The 25,147-nt window shown below is 43.2% G+C and overlaps 1 protein-coding gene across 11 annotated transcripts in view; it reads left to right on the forward strand.

Moving 5' to 3' along the window:
* Positions 1 to 25,147, forward strand: part of BACH2 (BACH transcriptional regulator 2) — a 181,449-nt gene that overhangs the window by 139,561 nt on the left and 16,741 nt on the right. For all 11 annotated transcript variants that reach the window (XM_090136000.1, XM_031611258.2, XM_031611260.2 and 8 more), the window contains one exon: positions 22,510 to 24,054. In XM_090136000.1, the coding sequence (XP_089992126.1) occupies positions 22,510 to 24,054 (1,545 nt within the window). The remainder of the gene's footprint in view (positions 1 to 22,509; positions 24,055 to 25,147) is intronic.

The raw sequence follows: 25,147 nt of genomic DNA on the forward strand, positions 1-25,147 counted from the left end.
GGCAGCTAGCATTAGAATCACTCGGCGCTGATGGGGGAGAAATCCTGGCAGCTGTTAACCATCCATGCCAGCCCACCAGCCTGAGGAAAAAACACTGGGAATTAGCCAAGAGAAGATGATTGGGTTCAGGGAAAAATCAAAGGCAGAGTGCAGGAGGTCAGCTATTACATACTCCCACTGGCTGACAGAGATTACTATTCTTTTTTTTTCACCCTAGAAATAACCAGTATTCTCTTACTTTGTCTCTTTCCTCTCCCTGTGCCTTGTGTGTATGTATGAATACAGTGTCTGTCAGAAATGAAGTGACTGAGCTGTGAGTGCTCTGTGCAGGAGTGTGGAGGTGATAAATGTGGGAATGGGGAGCAAAGGGGTAAGAAGCAAATGTTTGCTGCATGCTTGATTCCCAGCTGGAAGGCTGGTGTTAAACAGCAGGGAACAACAGAAGACCCTTTTTCTTTGGGACCCTATTAATACGATGGCTGCTTCAAAAATAATGCCTCCTGTTTTATTAGGTTACTCGTGGTGTCAGAGATGTATGTTGTTGGTGGTACGACAGTAGAGGTGGAACTTTGCCCAATAGCTCTTAACCAATATTCCATTACATTTTGTTGCCATGTGACAGATGGCAGCAGAGGGGCAGTCTGACAAAATGACAGAAATGTAGAACTGAATTCCTCCATGTGGAGAAAACTCAGCACTCGTTGATGGTCGCTGAATGCTTATGGAGGGCAAACAGTGAATGTAAACACAGTGAGGCAGTGGATGTTGCATTTCAGCAATGGCTATCAACGCAAAAGACAAGTCTCATTCTACATGATTCTGAACAGCTGTCACACACAAAATGAAGAGTGTCTCAATCAACTTGCAAATCAGCTAATGGCGATGATTACATTGAAAAACAGTGTTTCGTAGCATAGAATTTGCTCTATCAAATATTGTTATTGTGTTCTTTGTTGTCATTTCCATGGAAAAAAATAGGAGGCACTACTTTCAGAGCAACTTACATATTAGGAATAGCTATGGTTAGTTCTCAGCATTAATATGGTTTTCTCTTTCTATGGCTGTATCAGCCAGCAGTGTTCCTCACAGATCACAGCACTGGCCTGAGTGACTTCTGCTATGGCTCAGGAGTCATCAGTGATCTGAAATCCTTCTGCTGCCACCTCTACCCAAATGCTTTCTGCAGAGCAGCCTCAAGAGGTTGTGGCCATCAGGCTTCAGACCCATTTGCCTTTCATCTTCCCCTCAGCAGCGCCACTCCAGTGAGTCCGTATGGATGGAAGCTGTCTCTTCAGTTTCCTAAACTCCTCTGAGGGAATGTGGTGTGTTTGCTGCTGATTCACAGTGCTAACACTCACCACACAGGGTGGCTGGAGGCTATGGGTCGATATTGAGGATAAAAATGAGCATTCCAGTACTTTTTGAGGTCTTCAGTGGTAATGATACTAATTAGTAGAAACCACAAGACAGAAATGTTTTGTGTGTGTTGCACATATAGCACAATACAAGATAGAAATGGTGTATTTTGTTTCTAGCAGTTGAGCAATAAAACAGAAATGAGACCATCACTGTGTGACAAGAACTGCTATCCATTTCTTGCTGCAAAGGCTTCCAGCCCTGCAGTGCAGGGATGAAACAAACCACCTCTTTGTCATTCTGTGTGGTGTAATTCCCATTGTTTTCTGATGGGAGGTGACTCCCTGTTGATCCTTTCCAGTGGAGAAAACTCAAATACAATAGCAACAAAATCCGTGTATGCATGCATGGAAAGGGGAGAAAATCTTGCAGTAACTCCTTTCCCTCCCTTTGGTGGTAGCTGATTATCTATTTATTGATTCAAGTAAGCATATAAAAATACTGTAAAAGGGGATATTGAGGTTAATGCAAAGAAGGAAATTCTCTGCTGCAGTAAGTGAGCCCCATTTTATTGCCTTTGTTATACCTGTGCCTGTTGCTGAGGGTAAGCCTGCCTGATTGTCTGGCTGTGCTTGTCCTCACTATTGCAAAGGAGTTTGTAATATGGAAACTGTCTTGCTTAAAATGTGCAAACATAGTTTAAAATGTAAAAGACATCTTAAAAAGTAGAAGCAGACCATGCTAAAGGCACAAGAAAAAGCAGTAAGCATGTATTGTGGGTTAAATATTAACAAGGGGGGGCGTTTGCTGTATTTAAGTGTGTATTTGGGTATGACTGAAGCTGAGGTGGCTTAACTATGGTTATGAGTTATTCCTTGGTGCTGGTAGCACTCTGGCTCTCTAGTCTGAAAGACATCCTGCTTTTCTCCCCTCTCTTCTTTCGAGTCTCTTACCTTTTCCTTTTCTCCCTCTAAAAAAAAAACTTTGAATTGCTTTTGCATTGGAAAAATAAGTAGCTGCTCTTTTAAGAGCCCAAATACCAAGCATTTGGCATTTGAATAAACAGACAGATAAAGCCCAGATAAGACATCCCTCAGCTTCACCACATCTGACGCCAGAACCTGTAGGGTACTTCCTGATCCCAGTACCAAGTTTTGCTTCGTTAGTGTTCCCAAGACCCAAAGACGATAAGGTTTTATCTCTGTACAGCACTTTCTGACAAGAATTCCCCAGTGAGTAATGTTATATTGGCTGTTTTTCTCAACTACCAGTGAAACTGATCACATTATGGGGTGGAATATGGCATCTATTCAAATGATGCACTGCAGCAGTCAACAAACATGAAGAGTGGGAAGTATGGTTCAATTTGGAGATGAAATTCAGGTTTTAGGTGAGCAGACAGCAGTTGAACCCTACTAGGATTTGAAAATGAGACTCTCTGTGAATTTTATAAGCAGACTATTGGTGTTTTTTATTGGAATAAGTAGTCATACTTGCTGTTACATGTGTGATGCAAGCTCTGAAGAGAGAAAAAGCTGCTTTATTCCAGTTCAGGTCTTTTGTGCAGCACTGAATTTTCATCTGTACCACTTTATGGGAGGCTGCCAGCAAACAGCTCCAAGTCCCAGCTCAGTCTAACACTACTAAAATCTGTATCCTTGGGCACTTTATTTACTGTATGGAAGTAAACAAATATGAGCAGATGTACTTGGTCAAGCTACAGCTCCTTCTAGCCCAGGCTTGGACTGTTTTAAAGGTGAGATTTAATTTGTCAGAAAGCTTGAGATGAGGCTTGAGTGGTTGTTTTAAGACTTAGATAAAAAGAGAGTATCAGGTCTATCTATGGGAAGCATGTTTTAATTCACTGGAGGAAGCTATCATGAGAGCCATTGGCAGCTGTTTTGAAACCAGATTAAATTCAACAGAAAATTCAGCATATGTTTTTAGCAACAAACAGCTTAGTGATGTGTATGACTCCACATTATTTCCTAACAATGAGGCAAATTGCCTTTGAGGGACGTGTTTTATGTACTATGAAGTTTGACACTCAGTGCAGATGTAGTCGGGTAGAATTTAAGGTCCTAAGATAACACAGACCAGCGCGACATATAAACCTCCCTGTCCTTTACTTTGTTTAATCTGACCTTAAAAGAGTGCTTAAGTGTAGTTGTCTGTTTCCTGCACACAGAAATCTTCTCTTTTCTAATTTTCTTTTTTGTATTTCTGGATGTATTTATTTTTTTTCTTAAAGCTTGCATCATGCATCTTTTATTATTATTTTAAGGACTTGCATCTAACAATGAACCAGATTCCTAAAATTTTTAACCGAGGGACTTAGAATTTGGTATTTCTTATTATTAGGAGGTATTCCTTAATTTGATCAACAGCTTGGAGATCTCTCTCTGATTTCTTCTTCACTGTCAAGAATCTCAGCCTCCTGAGGTTTGCAAAACCAGTAAAGAGCGCAGTGTGTGACCAAAGCTCAGGAATGGCACTGGAAGCTAGCAGATTTCTATTAGCACTTATTCAGAGAAGATGCAGCCCACTTCAGTTTTCCTTCTATTTTTGCTACTCAATTTCTTCTAATCTCAAGATCCTTTCTTTACCTCCATGTTTACAGACTACACATTAGAAATCGGGGACATTACACAGGAAGAATTAATTGCATATTATTATGAAGATTTGGACTTTTGCTCTGCTTTAGTTTTTTTCTTCATGCAGCAGAATAGGTATGCATTGAAAGGCAATCTCACATCTAAAGGTATAATTTAAGTAAACATTTCTCTAGATCTTTCTCCCCTCCATTTCCCTGTCTCCTGTAACTTTCCTTTCATCCTGTTATCTTCCTTTTTGATGGAGGGAGGAGATGGGAAGGGAGCTCGTTTGGTAGCTCGTGACCCTCCAACTTGACTTTAACGAGATGATTCGCCAAGGCAAACTCCTCATCATCCAACATGCCATTTTTGTCGATGTCAGCCAGTTTCCAGATCTTGCCCAGCACTGTGTTAGGCAGCTTAGACCTACAGAGGGGAGGGGAATCAACTCTTTGAAAGGGTTGATAACTGCAGGACAAGGGGAAATGGTTTTAAGTTGAGGGAGAGGAGATTTAGGTTGGACGTCAGGGGGAAACTCTTTACAGAGAGAGTGGTGAGGTACTGGAACAGGCTGCCCAGAGGGGTTGTGGATGCCCCATCCCTGGAAGTGTTCAAGGCCAGATTGGATGGGGCCCTGGGCAGCCTGGTCTAGCATTAAATGAGGAGGTTGATGGCCCTGCATGTGGCAGGGGGTTTGGAGATTCATGATCCTTGAGGTCCCTTCCAACCCTGGCCATTCTGTGATTCTGTGATTTTGGGTCAATGAAGAGCCAGTGATGGAGGCTTTAGAAGACATGGTGGAGAAGAGAAGGTTAATTCATAATTGAAATGGCACCGGGAGTTTCCTGCTGTGACCGAGAGACTGCCACCAGCCTGGGATCCACAGTTGTAATAGCCATAGCTGGTCTGAGGAAAACTGAGAATTGCAGTACTTGCACTTAACCATTAAGTAAACTAGGTGCCACCTAACAGCTGGAATTGAAAGGTATCAGCTCTAAAATTGAATAATGGTAAGATAGAATCTTTAGCAGAAGATGTTTGAGGCTTCTTGTGGACAGATAAAATACTGTCATCACCTCTCCACAAATGCTGTGGTGGAAGTTGATGCATCAGATAGGAATTACAGCACAGGTCCGTACATCAGGTCAGCGATGATCAAATCACCTTGTGTGAACCACTTGGATAGGTTTACCTCTCTCTAAGCTCTTGAATATTATCTCACAAGGCAGTGAACAGGCTAACTCACAACTGCTGCCCATCTGAGAGCAGCCAGGGTATCCAAATCCAGACTTCCCAGGTTATCTTTCCCTGTTTTCTTGCCTCTGTATCCTTTAAGCATGAAGGAGGTACTGAGGAGATTTTCTATTGGAAGACTGGCTGCAGCATTTCTCAAGAATGGGGTAGAGTGGACCAGCTGCTTGTCTGTCTGAGTCCTTGAGGACAGGTGGACTCAGTCCCAACAGGTGAAAACAGTGACTTCTTGGCACCCCCCAAAAAAGGCATCTTTGTTTTGGTGTTGAAGCAACTACATCTGAGCAACTTGATCTACTGAAAGGCATCCTTGTCTATAACAGGCAGTTTGGAACCAGATGATCTTTAAGGTCCCTTTCAACCCCAACAGTTTTCTGATTCTGATTCTGTATTTGAGTGTGTATTTGTGTTTGGTAAGACACTTGGTCCACATTATGTCCTGCAGCAGCTGCTCAGTCTTCCAGAATAAGACTTCAGGCTGTGCTCTTCAGTTTGAGAGCTCTCCATTTCCTTTGTGTGGCAGCACAACTAAATGACGAGCACCACACCTTGCAAACCCCAGCTTCAGGTATAAGCTTTTTGAAGCTATCGTCTTAGTGAATCCCTGGAAAGCTTCTCTTCCCCTCATCTGCATTTGGGATGCACCGTTAGCTGGAGCCAGAAAGTAAGTAAGCGAAATGAAAGAGTATAGACTTATTGTAGAGACTACAGAGCACTTTGGCAGATGTGATCCAGGACTGATTCAACGGCAGCTTTGTATTCTCTGTGCTTCCTTTGGTTCCCACGGTGTCAAATGTACTTGCTAAAGCCAGTGCTGAGGTGGGTTTATTGGGGTAGTAAAACAGAAAAGAGACCATCCAAGTAAATGAATTGACCCAGAAATGGGCTTCAACAGTGCTAGTGGTTTAAAAGGATGTGGACGTCTGGTGTATCATGCATCAAACATTTTACTCTACTTGTATATTTACTTGCTTTTGAATTGGACCAAAATCCCTGCTTTGTGTAAGTACCTCTTAGTTTTTGTTCCCAGAATGGGTGGGAATGCAATGCTAGTGTTTCAAGGTAAAAAGACTAACTTAAAGAAAAAATTGTCCATGCAAACTTTTTCTGTATAGTTCTCAGTTTCTACAAAAACTGCATTTGATGAAGTGTTCTGGGATTTGTGTCAGACTGTCAGCTAACAGGCTGAGGCCATGCTTTTGGCTGTATGAAGCTTTTGCCCATGCTTTTGGGAAATGTGGGTTTCTTTCCTTTGAAAACCAGACGTGTGGTCCTCTGTTTCAAGGGCCTGCAGCTAATAAGAAACAAGTCTTAAACAACTCTAAAAGCAAAATATCTTTCCATCTCTGACCACACAGCTGTAATACAACGTGCCTAGCCACCTCTCTCTCCATATACACAGGCAACCTTCAGAGAAAATTTCCCTGTCAGGAGATTCTTGGTCAAGTGAAAACAGAATAAGCTCAAGTTATTTCCTGTTTCTTTCAAAAGACGGGGTTGGAGCCAGTAACATTTCAAGACAGGAAAAAGCAGAGTGAAGACTAATTCTGACAACTTCCCTTTGCTTTCCACAGAGAACTAGTGCTCACTTCTACTTCCAGTAGGGGAAACCAGGCTTAAGGTAGATGTGTCTGCTGTCACTCCATCTGCCTGTTGAATTGAACAATTTTGTAGCTTAACAATTTTTTTAGCTTATTTGATTGCAAATTTCCATATTCCCCTATGTATGCCATAGGGCATATTTTTTTCTGGACATGAAGGAGTTTCTCTTTTCCTTGAACACTGTATCTTTCAGGAGACTGTGCACATCAAACCAAGGCTGTGTTTTAAATGCCTGACTTAATTTGTCAAATCCAAATCACAAAAATTGAATATTTCTTGTCTATCCGTAAGTGCAATCTGATCTTGTCATTTTTGCTCACTTTATGTAAGCAGTCAATGGGGACAAATATTGTCTATAGCATTGGCCAAAGAAGTGAAGAATAAAGGAGGCGTCCATAATATGTGTGGGGATTGGGGCATTTTCACATCTGTGAAGCAATCATAGTGTTCAGAAAGCAGAACGAGTAGTTTTCAGAAGTGTCAGAAACCTTTAAATCAGTAACTCCTATTCTTCTTTCCCCACCTTCCGTGTCCCTGTTGCAGATGGAAAACAAAGAAGGACACAAATAAGAGCTACCTTTTGCTTGGTGTGTTTTGCTTTCTTTTCAAATATGAACCTCATCCTTCTCATATAGGATTTATTTAATGAGCATTCCAATTGGAAACCTCTGTTGAGAGGGCACAAGCAGGTAAATTTTTTGAAGATAAGTATTTGATTGCGTTTTGATCTCTGCCTTTGGCTGATACAGAGGCATGGTGACCCAAGTAGGAGCCACTAGGATCTCTGCTCCTCTGGACCTTCTTCATGCCAGTCTGTAGAGAAGTCACACTGTCAGGTAATCAGAGGGTTTCCAGTCATTCTCAGCCTTCAGGATCCAGACTGTTTGCATCATTGCCCTGGGATCCCTGGCTTTGTTCTCAGATAGTTTTGCTCTGAATTATTTGGTGATCAGTCAGTTGGGAGTCTTTTTCTAACTGTTCCCCTTAAACAAAGCTTACACCATTGTTGTCTTCAGAAAATTTTTGGGCTGGCTTGCTTTTGTACCTGCGCCATTTTTTGATACCCAAGCATCCTGTTGCAACTCCAGTTGCAGTTAAAAGAACAGAAAGTAGTTTTAAGGTCTGGAGACACTTAAACACCGTTCATGTGGATAAAACCCTGTCACATCTCCCCAGAGATCTGCTGAAGAGCAGGTCAGAGTGGGGTTCTGCATTGTGCAGGGAGCAAGATGTCCCCATGCCCAGATCTGCTGGGACTCATATCCTGCTGCCACTGAACACAGGGTCTCCATGTTCATGGGAGGGGCTTGAAGTCTACTCACACTTCAGGAAAAAAGCAACTTTATGTCAAGCTGGAATTTCATCACTTCTGTATGCATGTAGGGCTGGCACTGAGATAGCCTTGCTCAATACCATCAGCTGCATCTCGTTCTATTCTGGGAAGGATGAGAGCAGTGCTGGAAATTACATGGCTCCAAAAGGTATTAGCTTTACTCTTTTTAGCCCCTGAGAGTTAGTCCTCGCCTTAGGGTTGTATGATAGCTACAACTAAGGGTATCAAGAAAGAAGAGTCAGTGTTTTACGAACCAGGCAGCAATAAGAAATGCTGTGTCTGTATTTGTTATTTGGTGTCTGCGTGGCTGATTGGCCCTCTGTGCTTCCCCAGTGATCTGATTTGCAGGTTTTTTTTAAAGGTCCTTGAAAAGTCTTCATGGCAAATGTAGTAACCTTGGCAAGGTCTTGTGTTGCACCATGCCCTGCCCAGCATTCCTGTCGTTCTTCCCATTTCCTGCCCCTTACAACACAGCTGTGGCTTTGGACAGCAAGTGCATTTTGTATTTCCTAAACAAATCATGTAAAAGTTGTTGTTATTTGTAAGGGGTTTTACCATATGCTGTTGATTTGCTCTGTGGTGAGGGGGATTTTTGCTTTGTGAGACTGTAGGCTGTTCTGTGGATCTATTTTATTTCCTCTTTCACCTGCCTTTCACAGAATCACAGCATGGCTGAGGAAGGAAGGGACCTGTGGAGGTCATCTGGTGCCACCCCCTGCTCAAGCAGGGACACCCAGAACAGGTTGCCCAGGACCATGTCTTTTCTACTGCAGCACTAACTTGAATCTAACATAACCACACATTTAGACAGACAGCACTTGTCCATGTCTTTTCCCCAGTGGCTTTAAGCTGCTGGCTGCAACACTGCAAACAAATTCAGAACTGGCCTGGCCAGGAGCTACCCCTAGCTCTCTGCATGTTAACTCTCCAGGCTTTATTTTACCTACGCTATTAGAGATTGTGGAGTCACAGCCTATGTCTAATTGTTATGCATGAATGGGAAATATTCCTGTACTTATTTGCATTCATTAGCTGTTGGTAGTTCCTCTGTTGAGGTCTCTAGCCTTGTTTTTACAGTGCTTTTGGCAGTGTTTCTTCACTCGGTGTGTGAATTTTTATGATCTGTTGCATGTTATTCATGCAATTTCCTGCCCTGTAATGGTATCAGTTTTCCAGACACAGAGGAATACGAACTAAAACCCAGGAGCCTGCATTAGCATAAAATGTCCCAGTTCTGTCAGTTTGATTAATTTGTCTCTTTGTCTCCACTCTATATGATAAGTGCTATTAATGGTTGCAACACTTCATATGTCAAAGTCTTTCTTCCTAATGACTTGAAAATGTGGTTTATTTCCCTCTTTTTTGTATTATTTTTCTCATTTAGCATTCCACTCAAGTATAGATTTATGCCATGCTCTTTCATTATCTTACTGGTTGCAGCACTGGAGTGATTACATATGGTGTAGGGTATGAGCAAAGATGCGATCCCAGGGGCAGCAGCTGCTGATGCAAGCTGAAAATAGATCCAGCGTATGCTCAGCACTTTTCCCAGAGGTCTTTTATTTATTAGTAACAGTCTTGGTACAGGACAACTTGGACCCTCATTTAGCAAGATGACTTTTTGCCTTTCAAGAACAGTGCAATGACTTTGCTCTATTTACTGACTGCTGTGTAATTTTTTTTTCGCTGCCTCCTATCGAAGTAGTGACTTAACCTAACATAAATTGTAATATAATCCTGATTTATAATGAAGTCAAGAAATGACAGGCTCCATTTGAAGTAATGGAACTTGACAGATCTAAGGTTTAAATTAAATAATCCTATTTGTAAGACAGCATTTGTACACGGTACACTGATTTAAAATGAACTTCAGTTCTTCTTCAGCAATTCCTTCACTATTTTCTGTGTTTTCCCTTCCACTGGGGCTTCTCTCAGAGCAGAATTCATTTGTATATTTGTCTTTGTAAACGTGTGTGGAACAGTACATCATTTTCTTTCTCTCAACAAAGAAGCTCTCATGAGTTGTTTCGCAGAAGAACTCTTTAATTAAAGAGGAAAAATTAATGTAGGTGACTTATTCAGGGCAAGCCACATATAACCTGTTTAGGCATCCAGAAGAGGCCAACTGCTGCGAAAGATGAGAGGGAGGATGCTGCGGGGGAAATCAGGAGGAATGCTGCAGCACGGCGCTTCCCCACCTAGGAGCAGAGGTTCGTCTTAGCCGTAATGTTTATGGGGGGGCAGATCACCCCCACCAAAGTCTCCTTCCCCTGCAGCTGACAGACAAGGACAGGCGAGGCTGCCACAAGCTTCTTCCCGCCCCAGCACCCCATCTCACTTGCTCTGTCATGGCAGTGTAGTGATGGGGATAGCGAGAGCCCTGGGCTATGCAGTGCCTGCTACATCCCTGTGCAAGGACTGGGAGTATGGTGACGTGCTGAAGGTGGGGTTAGGGGAACAAAAGGCTTATAGGCACATAGCAGAGACCAGGCAGGGAATTTGAGATGCTGGATAGAGTGTGAAAAGGGCACATAAAAAGGGGCTGTGAAATAAAAACACTAAAGGCAAGCTGCAGTGCTTTTCTGACTTAGATTAAAGGAAATCCCCTTTCCTTTGCTCTCTCTTGACATTGCATTATTGTCTTCCTCTCCAGTTATATTTTTGCTGCCATCCCTGTCTTTAACTTATCTTTATTTTCTCCTCATCAGCTGGGTCATGGTCCCTCCCCAGGAGCCCGATGCACACTCACCCTGGGCCAAGTTTGTGCTCTCAGGTGGAGAGTCTGATAGTGTGGCTCATGCTAAGCACATCTCCCTCCTGTTACCCCAAATCATGATCTTCCCTGCCAGTCCTGATGGAGAAAGTGCTCATTTTGCATCTGTTGTGTGCAGACCTTTTCTAAAAATGGTGGGGTTGGTTCTGCACCCAGCAGAAGCCCGTCTGGAGGGGTTCACTGCAAACCTTCACCATTATCCCTCCCTATTGATGGTCGGATACAGTGTGGTGGCCTGGCATGAAACTGCTAAGCAAAACAGGGACTTTGCTTGATGCTTTTATAGGAAGATGTCTTTGATTGGGATTGGAGACTGATGGTTCCACAGGGCTGGGTGGGGAGGAAAGCTTCTCCTGAACCAGGGAAGCATCCTTGTGAAAACAGGATTTCCAAATCAAAGCTTCAGCATGACTACCCCACAGTAAGCAGCTTCAGGACCTCAGACCTTATTTCTCTTAATCACAATAATCTCCACTAATGAGCAGATGATGACACCCTAAATCAGCTGTTGCAAGAAATGAATGTGTGAAGGCCGCCCCTGCCTGCTGAGGAAGGTGTTGCTAAGTGGACAGACCAGGGGCTTCCCTTTCTTCTCTGCAGTCATTCTCTTGGTCCCCAAGACATTAAGACACTCTTTCTCCATGGTTGCAGGGAAATAATAACTTCTGTTAATAAAAAACCTAATCCAAGCTCTCCATTGCTGTCAGTGAAGGCTGGAGTTTGTGAGTATCACTGGGTCCTTAAGGAGAAACAAGCACTCAAAGCAAAATCAAGATGGGTCAGAGGAGGGTTCCTGCAGAAAACACCATGGACTTCACCTGGGCTGTAGTTCCCTGCGTAGGCAGAAAAAGCAATGAGGCCTGACAGTAAAGGTTTGTAGGGAGGTTATAGTGTTTCTGCCCACGTAGAAAGGAAGAATTCTACTCAGTGACTCCACTGCTGGTGGCTTTGACCAGCCTCGGGCAAAAGTGCATGTTGCTACTGGCATACTTTTCTGCTCTCTTAGAGTTAATGGGGCTGCATTCTGCAGGACTGAAGGCAGAGTACAATTCTGCAGACATAGAGCTTCAGCCTGTGCTGACTGAAAGACGTTAATTCAAAGTGTCTTTATAAAAACAAAATAAAACAGAAAGAACCAATTCCAGGCTGATTCAGTATGCAAATAAACTGTTTTTCATTACTCACAGCACTCATAAATGTGCACTGGTGACTGAGATGGCAGAATAACACTTCACTGTTCATTATTTTATCAGACAGTGATAATTGTAGTTAATATTTTCTTAGTAGTGTCTCTAAGAGTTTATTTATACTGTTAATAATCTGAGCAGCTGTAATGATGCTGGCTGCCAGAACTGTAGCCTTTTAGAAGCACTCTAGTGTGATAATAATAAGGCGGTAATAGAAATACAAGACGAAAATGATCTTTTCAGAGCAGATGGACTAATTCACTCCCTTTCACACACCTTTGCCTCTTTCTCACAGTATCCAGTGTAGGTGTATGCAGGCATATATCATCACACACATGCACAAAGGTCTTTAAAGTTCCTGACCCCTCCCTTCCAGAACAGGGAAGCTACAGGTCAAGGTGGAAATGCCATCTGTTTTTCCACATGGAGAGTGCTTCTGAGGGTCTTAGGACAGGTGATGTTGCCTGTCCAAACCCCAGAAATTTAAAGGCTGGAGGGAGGAGCAGAAGGAAAATTGGAACAAATACAGCATTTGGTAGTTTTTGTTTTAAAAATGCAGTGCCTGGAGGAAGCCGAGATATTTACATGGAGTTTCAGCTTGCCTGTTAATAATTGTGTAATTATGCCAAAATAGTAAAGCGCTTGGCGATCCATTCCTCCCACAGCCCTGAAAAGCCTCTCTGGCTTTGAAGTACTGGGGGAGTTGCTGGGCTCTGCTCCCTGCTCTCCTGGCACAAGGAAGTTTTCTGTGTTGTGCTGAGCTGGCACATGGTCATGGGAAGTGCTGGAAGCTGCATTGTCCGCAGCAGCTCACGGCTCTTGCCAGCCCTGGAGAATGATGGCAGAGCATCTGTGAACTGCAGTGGTGTGATCCGGCCCCGTCTCCTGAGCCTGCTGCTGCCTCAGCTCCTTTGTCTCCTGTCTCCATTCCCTTCCCTGTAGTGCAACCTGGTGCTTTTCCAAGCAATACATAGGACAGCCTGTTTCTTCCTCTCCTACATTGGCAAAGTGTAACAGTAGGGTTTGTAGGGAAATTCCTCGCTGTGAAGTATTTCTTATTTTTGTAGAATAATTACGGCGTGTTTAGTATACTGTATTACTGCGTATGTAGTTTATTCACTTAAATATATTCTGCCAGGCTTGGGAGAGAGGAGTATTTGTGTCATTTGCCAGTCTTTCTAGTTTTTTTATATTGTTGTATTTGCTTATGTATTAATTGCAGCTTCAGAAACTCTGAACCACTCCTCCAAACACCCTCTGAATTAGCAGATTTCTACATTTAACCTCATTTTCTTCCTATTTTGATATTTGCTACTTGCAGGCTTCTAGAGTTTCTTTTTTTATTCCAGAAGTTCTCAAACTCCCTTTTGTTTTCCCTTTTCCTCCCCAGTTTGGCTCATGATATGAACCTAAACAGATCTTTCACAGACTTCTCTCTCACAATTTATATTCGGTGAAAACTTTCCCACTCCTTCCTTCGCCTTCCTCACTGCTCAACACTTTCTCTTTTTTTTTTTTTTTTTCTTTTTTAATCTGGGGGTCAGTTTAGTTTTTCTTCCTCAAAAATATGGTACTGATTTTAATTTTAAATCACAGCTCCACTTTACTTCTGATTATGCTCTTGGGTTAAAATCTGTTCCATTTCTTCCCCGCTGGTTTCAGCATGGGTGGCATGTGCATCCATGGGGAAAAGGCAACGCTTCTGCTGAGCAGCTCACTTGTGCCTTCCTGCATTGCTGCCTTCCGTGTCTCTTAAGGTACAAGCTACACTGAAAAAATGTACTGCAAACTGCCTGATATCACAGCTGCAATCTCCCTTTGTTTTCCAGTTCATGCCCCAGTGTTTAAACTGCTAATCAGTGCCACTGATTCGTACGTGTTCTTTGTTGATTCAGGCATGTCATCGCTGAGTTAGTCCTTTGGAGAAAAGTTGGTTGAAACATCTTTAATGTTCTTTCTAACACCTCCACGTGGTGTGTGGACATAGAGGCCTAGAGATTCACCTCCAGGCTCCCTCACCTATTTCTGCCTGCAGGAGCTCCCCTGGCTGTACTTGCTGAATTTTCTGTGTTCTCCTACTACACCCTCTAGCATCAACAACATGCACCAAGCTATCTACTTAGAAAAAATTTGTCTCCTTCCATTGTTGTTCATTAAGGTGAAATCAGGCCGTTTTCTCCAAACAGTGGCACTTCCATTGTCATTCCTCCAGCTTGTCTTACTGCATTACAGGCACTATTCTATTCAGTGTTTGACTGCAATATGATTTACAGAGCAAAGCTTTTATAATAAAATCTGCCACACCGTGACTTGGTGTGGGCAAATATCCCTGTACACCATGTGGACAAACTGACGCCAAACCACTGGGCTGGGTGTGCCAGGGTCCATCTGGTGTGATCCAGGCAGTGCTTCCCTGCCACGGGCAAACACCACATCTTCCAGTCCTGTAATGTTTTCTTTTTGCAAATATATTCACACACACGTTTTGCACTGATGCCTCCTGTTTCCTGAGCAGAACTGTGTCAAGAACAAAACATTTGTGCATATGCTTGGTGATTTCTACCTTATCTCTCAATAAAGATTGTGGTGGATTTTGGGAAGACTGAAGCTTGTGGCAAATTCAACAAATTCGTTTTCCATGAATATTTCTCTGGATGGGAAGGATGTTAAACATCCCCAGGGATACCGTCAGGATTTTCAAAAGCAAAATCTTTATTCTCATTCAAAACCAATCTCATTTTTGAAAGGTCAAGATAATTTTAGTTGGATTTCAGTAACCGGATGAAATAAAAGTTGAAGTCTTAGACTGAAATAAACGTCACAGTTGAATCAAAAATTTCTCTATTTTGACTTTCACTGCTTTCCTTTTTTTTTTTCCATTTTATTTCTGAGCCATCTTCTGATTCCATCTCCCTCTTTGGTTCACCTGACAGTTCTTGGTTCCATGCTCAAGAACCAAGGATTTTGAGAACACTTTGAAGCTGATACCGTTACCACAGTGAATTTGATTTGGAAAAACCTGTGCGTATGGCTGCCTTAGCTTCCACCCTCCATCCCAAAGTCATATGTAGGCAAATGCTGACATAACCAATAATGCGAGCATCGATCCCCTTGCTGCTTACGCCATCCTTGCAGCAGGCAATCAATTCTGAAACACTTGCCATTCTGTCAGCACTGACGCACTTCTCGCAGAGTGACAGTCACAGTTTACAGTCATTGGTTTTTGCCCTCGGGGTGAGTCTGCAGTGGGTGACCTCTACTTCCTCCCCAACTCGTGTTGCACTGCCTCACTTTCCACCAGGGATCACTGCAATACTCTGCAGGCACCAAGTAGCCACAAGAGTGGAAGGGTGGTTACTGCATCTTCCAGGTGACAGAAGCAAGGTCAGGTAGGGCTATGCCAGCATGGAACTGAAGGGTGTGTTAGAGCCAGAGTCCTAAGTCCCTGATACTTGGATTTGTACTGTAGATTATGCTTCTAAAAAAGGGAACATGAACACTGTTGGTGTGAAATAAACATGGAGATCTCCATTCTGACAGAGCTTTGCACTATGACTGCTTGGTCCAGTGGTCCCAGAACCTTGAACGAGCGCAGTCGCATGGGAGCTGACTCCAGACATGACATCCCAAGGCTGTCCATGCTTTCACTGGAGACCATTAATCCAGATAGCCATCTCCACTCAGCCTCCCTCTCACACTTCTATTTCCCCTGCAGTTTCAGGAGGTGAGGATGGGACATAGAGATAAATACCTCCCAAATTTCAGGTTGCCCCTCTGCCCAAATCTGCACGTGCTACTTGATTCAGTAAAGTGGAAAACATGGGCCAGCAGGATATATGCTTCATTTTAAAAGTGTTTTTAAAGTGGAAACAACAGCCTCTCTTCATCAGCCTTTTCCACCAGCAACTTTTAAGTTCCTCTCCTGTTTAAGAGCCCAGATGTTACAAATGCCTGCATCTGGTGCTTCTCACCCAAGCTGACTTACAAATAGTGTTGACTCATTTTAGGAGCTTCACGGCTTTGTGAGCATATAGGGAAAATGCCTCTGGGAGCTGCTGGTGAGAGCACATTTAAACACTGGTAAGCTGAAGAGGGGAGAAATGCATTGGCATTTCCTACACCATGCCACTGGCCTGCGAAAGCGCTCTGCTCTCTGTGATCCTTGTCTGACTTTTTCCTGCCTCTCATGCATTCCCTCTCTATGTAAAGGGATCACCATTTCCAAACAATTTCTAATTGTGTGCAGGATTACTGTGTGCATATAAAGAGACAAATCAGGTTGGATATTAGGAAAAAATTCTTCTCAGAAAGAGCGGTGAGGCAGTGGCACAGGCTGCCTGGGAAGGTGGTGGAGTCGCCGTACCTGGAGGTGTTCAAGAACCGTGTGGATGTGGCACTGAGGGACGTGGTCAGTGAGCATGGTGGTGATGGGTTGATGGTTGGACTAGGTGATCTTAGAGGTCTTTTCCAACCTTAATGATTCTTGTAATTCTGTGAAATTGGGGCATGTAGCGCTGTGTATTTCACACACGACTCACCTGTTTGAACCTAGCAATGTGTTTACATCCTTCAGATAGTTTTCCAAAACCGAATGACCTTAAGCTAGGAAAAACAGGCTCTGCCAGGCTTCACCATCCCCGGTAAAAATAACAAAGTAAATAACCAGGAAGTCTCTTAACTCTTAATGGAATAACAGCTCGGTGACTGATTTTAGTTATCAGATTACACTCTGAAAATAACTTATGCGCTATACTTGCAATTGGCTGCAAAAGAAAAAGAATATAGCGTGTGCTAATTTTAGCAAATAAGATTAGAGTTAATGTTTAATCCCCGAGACCTTCTTCAGGCTGTGGAACAAAAAATAGCAGCAGTTAACTGTCACTAATCTTATCTCCTATTTCTAGCATGTGTTTGATTATATAAGTTGGAGTGTTAGGAACATACTGGCCGAGCGAGGCAGTTCGTAGTTTGTTTTCTGCATCCTTAGGCTTATCAGTTAAACTCAAGGGCTGGGATGGATTTAAGCAGTCTACACAGTTGCGTTTGGACTGCACGAGCAAGGATAAACTGTTAACAAAATGGGTACCACAATAGGGCCACTGCACAGCAGTGTGTAACTAGTGGATTTATTTCTGCTTCCACAAGAGATGGTCACATTTCTCACATGTTTCTACCCAATTGTTTTAAATTAATATTCAATTTGGGACTTGATATTCAACATGTGAGGTTTGATTCAATTTTTGTTTCTTCCTTCCCTACAAAATGGCTTAGTAATTAAATCGATGTCTGGAGATTCAAGATGTGAGTTTTCTAACTGTTTTTAGGTGCCTGATGATGAATTTAACCTGAAAATCACAGTACTAAAAATACAATCCATAATCCTACAAGTAGCTTGCATGCTTCACAGAACACCCATCAGTATTTCTATTGATTTCAACAAGACGACTCAAATGCACAAAGATAATCATCTGCACGTGAACTGCTCAGTCGGGACTTCTGCGTTCTCAGCGCATCCGAAGGTCTGACCATCTAATTCACCATGATGTGGTGGGATTTAGCAGCTGACGTGCTGCAGAACTTATTGTAACCTGAGTGGTAGGGAGAAAGAATTCTTTGAGGTTGCCCCACATACTCTTTATTTTAAAATAAACTATTTTACGTACATTTGCTGTTGAATTTTGATGCTGTTTTCTAGAAGGTCGCTGGCGATGTGCCCTCACTAACACAGAAACCAGGGCCAGAAGAGGCATACCAAATTGTCAAAGCCCACCTCACCAGAAAAAGGCTGTGCTTTGTTAGCTTTTATTTGCTTTTACTCAGATATACAGTGTCCATCCTCTTTCCTGGAAAGTGTTTCAAGATCTCACTGAATTCACCATTAAGTTCAGAGTCGGGAAAACTTCCTGACATTTTCACTTTTTCGGTTTCTTCTCCTTGCAGTCAGCAAAACCACCCTACAGTAAACTAGACAGCTCTCTGTTCTTAGTGGTAATGTGCATCAGATTACTGTAAACCTTATCTTGCTCCATTTTAGATACTGTCTTGCCAAGTTTTAAATTCCTACATGTTTACAGTGATCTTTCCTTTCCCTTAATCACTTCTCCCCTCTTTAAATTGAACTCACATTTGCTGGCATTTTGCTGGGGCTGACCTGATCCAGATGCAGCATTTCATACAGTTACCCTTCAGAGGCAGGGTTACCAGACATCCACGTTTTTCTTAGAAACAACCCTTTTTTTCCTCTCCTCCCCATAAGAAATGTTGTCTGTGCAGAATTGGAGGATTTTGTCTGTTTGTCTGGGATTTTGAGACATCTGGCAGTCTGGGCAGTTGGTTAATGAGTATGCACTAATGAACTCTGCAGCACACAGCGCGTCCAGCCCATGCATAGAAATGTCAGACTGATATACGCTCTGTATTTGCATCTGCAATGCTGCCTTCCTTACTAGCTTTTCTTACTGCTGACTCTCCTCTAAGCTTCTTACTCTGTGATGGCGATCAATCTTGTTTTCCTTGAATTAGCCAGGTTTTTAAAAATGTTTTAACACCAACTACAGAAGATGTGGAGACAGAGAGTCTAACAGCTTTGCAGCTTTTTCTCCAGAAGGAAAAAACATTACTTGGAATGCATAAAGGAAATATCGTGAGAGACAAAGGAGGAAAATAAGGGAAGGAAAATTTCCTCACAAGGAGGTTTTAAGTAGAGTCTGGCAATAATCTCCCAAAGGAAGTAGTGGAAGTCTGATTGCTTAAATCGATTAAAACTAAACAGAGCATCATACTCTACAGGGCCCTGTGAGGAGAAAGCAGTGCTGGGCTGAACTAAAACAGGTTTTGTACTCTTGTTTTCAACAAGGCTGCTGTTGAGATTTTGCAGGTAAATTCAATATGGCTAATGCTGATTAACCACCCTCTTGATGGTGATTATCACTGCATTATTTCCAGCCAATTCCTCAGTATCCTGAATTCGTGAGGGTGCGGACATACAAAACACAACTTCCCTCCTTCACATTTTCTTCCAATGCTTCAGGCAAGAGAAGTTCAATTCTGGTCTGATTTGAAAGATAAGGGAAGCAAGCCCCTAACAAGCTCAGATCTTTGCTTTGCTCTCCTTGGTTTGTGCTTCTTGTTCTTTGTTCTTCTGGTTTGTGCGTACACATATTGCCTTTTCTCTGCCTGTTTCCTGCAGCCCATCAAGTCCATATTAATTTTGCAGTAGAAGTGGGTAGAGGTAGGAATAATGGAAATGTGCAGAAGGCAGGGAAGCAGAAACTCAGTGTATAAGCTTGGATGAGGTGCTCTGCGGAGGCTTCCACAAATTATTCTGTCTACTTGGACATTAATTTACATGACAAATAAGGTTCAAAAGCAAATAAACCCTGGATATTTGGCATCTTATTTATGATAGAGGAAAAAATAAACAGATAATTGTTCATATTTGTTTTACCCATCCAGAAAAGGTTGCTTTCATATGTAAATAGAGATGTATATCAGAGAAATGGTCTATTTCCTTTCTGAAACATAGATCAACTTGGTTTAGTTCATTGTTTTCACTGGGATGCATCAGTCAGGTCAAATCACATTAAAAGCCCGCTCTCACCTCCTCCGTCAGAGATGTGTGATTGTGATCTATGCAGCTTTGAAGCTTCTCCTGCAAATGTGTGGACGCTATTGCTGCATGCCCACACCTCTGTTGATGCTCTCCCAGCAAAGGAACCGAACGTGGGCAGTTGCAAGGCTGATGATGGGGCTATGATGGGGACCCGCCACGGAGGTCAGATCAATACTCAGCTTCAGTCTACAGAGATTGTGCTGCCTGTAACGCTTGCCAGTGACCTTTAGAAGCATTTACTATCAAAGTTATTGCTCGGGTATTTTCAAGTGTTGGCACTTGAGAAACTCCTCCCCAAGGGCAATGAGAAGCACTGGTGCTTGGAAGAAAGCTTTCTTCCTCTGGGTCTGATCCTTGAGGAAGGAGAGTTGTGTTGCTGAGTAAGATATCAGCAGCTGGAATGAAGGCACATGCTGGACCAGTATCTTCATCCTCCTACACCTGAGGGGTTTGCAGAATGTTTCAGGGAGGCTAATATGTGTGTTCTTGTGCTCCGTCACTAACACATCCAGCACAGAACAGCTGTAAATCTGTCCTGCTGCTGTTCTATGCTGCCTTATTGGGAACGAAAGCCTGAGTCAGCGCAGAGATGGCCTTGCTCTGGAGTGCTGTGAGTCACCCTCAGGCTCTGCAGCCAGGGGAGGCAGGTGAAACCCTGGCCCAGCACAGAAACTGCTTTTAATATGCTTTGCAGTCGTTCCACCTAGTGGCCAAGGGACACCACTGCCAGGAGAATTGGGTTTGTGCTCCGCAGTTCCTGCTATGCAAAAGGCACCCGAAAACCCCAGCTGGTATTTATGGCTGCTCCTAGGGTCCCACACTGCTGCTGAGCTTATGAAATGCATAGTAACACTGAAGATCTTATCAAAGAAATACTGTGAGTAGTTCATTAAGTTTCTGAGCAATTTTGTTAATCATACTGCATAGATAAAATGCAGATATGCCTTTAGTGAGCTGATAATCTAACAAATAGGCAGAAAGTGTAACACTGATAAGGCAGAGATCAGTTTAATAGCCAGCTGTTAATCTAGGTGGTTCTGAACCAGAGGCATACTGTAAAACAGAAATGTGCAAGTGTGTAAGTGTGTGCATGAAAATGTGCTGTTTCTTAAAATAGCAGATAGAGCAGTAATATTATGTAAGGAAGAGCTATTGAGAGCAATTTTAGAGGTGTTTTAAAATATTTTTCTCTCCATCAAAGTCTGCACCATTTGTGGTGTCTTCATAAGCCAGCATCACAAGTACAGATGTGTGAATAGCAAAGGCTTGTTTCTGGAAGTCAGGATTTTCAGTAAAGATCTGTGAGCTCTACCACTGGTCCTCAGGCAGAGTAAGGAATTTATAGGCTTTTCATTGGGATGAATCTAATTATTCACTCAGATTTTTACTGTTCATGAAATAAGACCATGAGAAATGCATTCCCTGATGTCTCACTGAGCTCTGGAACAGCAGACTCAAAACCATCCCCTGCTGCTCCTCAGTGCAGGAGGAAATACAAATTTTTGGGTGGCGGAGCAATTCTGTAACATACCAATTATGATTTTCAAGCAAGAGAGGCAATGTGATATTCCAGTCTGCATGTGTTTTGCATGAAATAGCATTTAGGAGCGGGGAGTGGAAACTCCGTGTCTCCCTTCACAGAGCAGCTCTAGCAGTGACTGTGCAGCATCGTTCTCACTCTCTGCACTGCTCAGCAGTGTTAATTCCATTGGAAGAAAATTGAGTGGTGGTCTTAAATCTCAACTTAGTGATCCAACCACCGAATCTCCTTCTTGTGGAGACACTGTAATACATGATTGTGGACCCTGGTGTGTAAGTACCCTCTCACTGAGATTTTCAACCACCTTTGTCTCCTGCCCATTGCAGAAAAAAATATAACAGAAGTCTGTGCCAGTGCACTGAGGGGTAAAAAATGAACAATGTGTATGTATATATGGCTTAGCAAGTTGTTTGCTAGTTAGATGTTAGATGTGAAGACATCATTGTCAATAGAGCTAGAGGGAGAAAGCGCATACTTTTTATGTGTGACTGTGTAAATATAGTATAGATGGTGTAATGAGAAAAAAAGGACACGTAATGATGCATAACTCAGACCCATGAATTCCTGGAAACAGTTGTTATTCTTTCTATAAAGAAAATGAAGGAAAGTTATGTACTAAGGTGAGATTTAGAACGATTTGCATTGTTTGCATTATGAGTATGGATTGCTTTCCTGTCAGCTGTACCTTAGTCTCACTAAAATCGGGAACAATATGAGAAGAAACAGACTAAGCAGTCAGCATTTAACCGATATTTATTCTGTAGTGGCTTGCAAAAAATACAGGGGGAAAAAAAGGGAATTTGTCTATACTATTAAATGCTTCCTTTCCAAAATGCCTTTGGGATTTAAATTGTATTTTATGTTTGAAATCACTGTTCATCAGAGCTTCTATCAGGGCAGAAGAGTCAAGTTTGAATAGTTACTTTGATGGTGATATGCTGCATCACAGTGAAAACAAGATCCATCCAAGAATTAGCAGTTTGCACACTAGTCTGTTTTTTCAATCTTTTATTACAGCAGAAGCTTGGTTCACAGGTCTTTGAGTTATTTGAGCAACATGATGTAGAGAAGCAAAATAAAAGCAGTTGTGTTCTTTTCTGGATGTAGTATCACTGTTGACCTGACAGAAGAATAATTGGTACCATGCAGTATTTATTTCTGAATGTTAGATCTGTTAGTTTATCTAACTACATAATGGAGGACTTGGAATGATAGCAAAGAGCTGATGGTAATGCTGGCATTTTCCCTCTTTTTTCTGCAGGTCACTGTCAGAGGATTTGGTCCATTGCTACAGTTTGCCTACACTGCTAAGCTGTTACTCAGTAGAGAAAACATCCAGGAGGTCATCCACTGTGCTGAGTTCCTGCGCATGCACAACCTGGAGGACTCCTGCTTCAGCTTCCTTCAGACACAGCTGCTGAACAACGAAGATGGCCTGTTCCTGTGCAAAAAAGATACCACTTGTCAGCGCATGCATGATGAAGAAAACTCGGATGGAGATGAGGAGGAGACAATGGAATCGGAGACGTCAAAAATATCTTGCCCAAGAGAGAGAATGCACCAGGAGCCCTTCAATTTTGAAACCACCGTTGCTGGCGCAGACAAAGGAGAAGGGATTCTGCCCAACTCTGACATGCTGAGAGACAGCAAGGACAATTTGGACAAAGATGCAGTAACGCGGTACCCCAGATACAAGAAATACCAGCTTGCTTGTACCAAGAATGTCTACAACACATCACACATCAGTACCTCAGGTTTTGCAAGCACATTCAGTGAAGAGAGTTCTGGAAACAGCCTCAAATCAGGACTTGCTATGGGGCAGATAAAAAGTGAGCCTCAGAATGAAGAGAATGATGAAGAAAGCATCACGCTCTGCCTGTCTGGAGATGAACCTGACATCAGGGATAAAGAAGGGGATGTTGAAATGGACAGGAAACAGCCAAGCCCCACTTGTGTCGACAGGCCAAAAAGTGGGTCTTCTCCTTCTTGCTTGCGGTCTTTCTTCAACAGAACAAAAAGCATAGATTTGGTTGGCTTCCCCAGCACTTCCCAACAGCACTTTGGCAGGAGTCCAGCGTGCCCTTTTGAAAAAGGGACAACTCAGGGTGACCACAAAACTGATTACGTCCCTTTCACAGGGAACTACGGACAGTCCCATGCCATGCAAAAGGATGCTTCCAACTTCACGGTGGGATCGCCGCTCAGGGGGCCCGGCTTTGAAACTCTTTGTAAGCAAGAGGGGGAACTGGACAGGAGGAGTGTTATATTCTCTTCAAACGCCTGTGACCAAGTAAACACTTCGGTGCATTCATATTCTGGTGTGAGCAGCTTGGACAAAGACCTCACTGAGACTGTGCCAAAGGGTCTGTGGGCTGGCGGTAGCCAGTCTCTCCCCAGCTCTCAGACCTATTCCCACAGCGGACTGACAGCTGATCACTTGTCAGGAAGGATGCGGCCGAACACCAGCTGTCCAGTGCCAATTAAAGTTTGCCCTCGCTCGCCTCCTTTAGAGACCAGAACGAGGACCTCCAGCTCGTGCTCTTCCTACTCATATGCAGAGGACGGCAGCGGCGGCTCTCCCTGCAGCCTACGTCTGTGTGAGCTCTCCTCTTCCCCGTGCTCCCAAGGCCCCCGATTCCTGGCGCCTGAACACCAGGAGCCCGGTGTGGTGGGAGATGGATTGTACAACCCAGTTCGAGCCCAGATTAAATGTGAGCCATCCTATGGAACAAACTCCAGCGATGAGTCTGGGTCATTCTCAGAAGCAGACAGTGAATCATGTCCTGTGCAAGACAGAGGGCATGAGGTAGGGATTTAAGATAAGTACATATATATGACAATCATTGTGACCCAATTAATTGCTCCCTTATTCTCTCCAATGACTTGCCATTTTCCCACCACATCCTTTGTTTATAGAGGCAAAGAGTAACTTCTATTTATTACCTGTCAGCTGAGCACTCATGGTTAATTTTGCGTAAATAGATCTGTTTGACCTCCAAGATGCCCACGGCTTATCAGAATTTTGGTATTGAGTAAACCTGAACTGCTGAATGATGACAGTGTGTCTGTGTGCTGAGGAGTGCTGACAGTATCCTGTTCCCCTCCCTCCCTTGCCCACATGCATGACACCATGCACTATTCTTCATCCCAGGCTTGCCAAGGTGGTTCCAGCTATGCTTGCTGTGTTGCTGTCGTGTATCAGCAAGCTAAAGCTGTGCCTTTGCAGACATGTAGCAGCCCAGCTTTGGTTGTGAGCCCGTTGAGTTGCATTTGTAAACTGCATTCAGTAGAGAGCATCTGAATGAAATTGTGTGTCTGGCTTCTCTAGTTAACACTAAAATGCTCCAGTGAGAGCTTGCGCTTCAGTGTGGGGAGCAGCGAGTGCTTGTTTGGGGGTTTGTGCGCTGTGACCAGCCAGGTGAACCAGGTGTGTTTGGCTGGGCTAGGAGTGAAAAGAGTGAACTTTAATTTATCCTTCAATCTTAATTCTCATTGCATCCCTGGCTCTGAAAGATACCTTTGAGATAGATGTGTGTGATGACTTTACTGAAGTATTCTGCTTAAGTCTAAGGAAGGGCTGAGCAGCCAGGTGAACTCTGATGCCCTCACCCCTACCATGCTGTACCGGTAGTTTGAGGCCAGCTCTTGTTTGTTGCTATTTGCAGAACTGTGGACATGCAGAAGGGAGAGGAATCTCCTTGGAAGGCTGTCATCTGTGTAGGACCTCACTCAGGAGGCCCTACGGCAGGCATGCAGGACTGCTCTGCTCAGAAATACCAAGGTTATTTGCAGTCTGACACTCTCTGAAGTGCTGCGTTTATGAGGGGTGAAAAAGAGCAGGGAGTGGGATTAAGGAGGGCATCAGATTTCCACCCATGTGTGCTGCTGCTTGCTCAGCA

This window comes from Phasianus colchicus, chromosome 2 (genome assembly GCF_987193195.1).
Source record: "Phasianus colchicus chromosome 2, bPhaCol1.hap1.1, whole genome shotgun sequence".
Taxonomy (NCBI): domain Eukaryota; kingdom Metazoa; phylum Chordata; class Aves; order Galliformes; family Phasianidae; genus Phasianus; species Phasianus colchicus.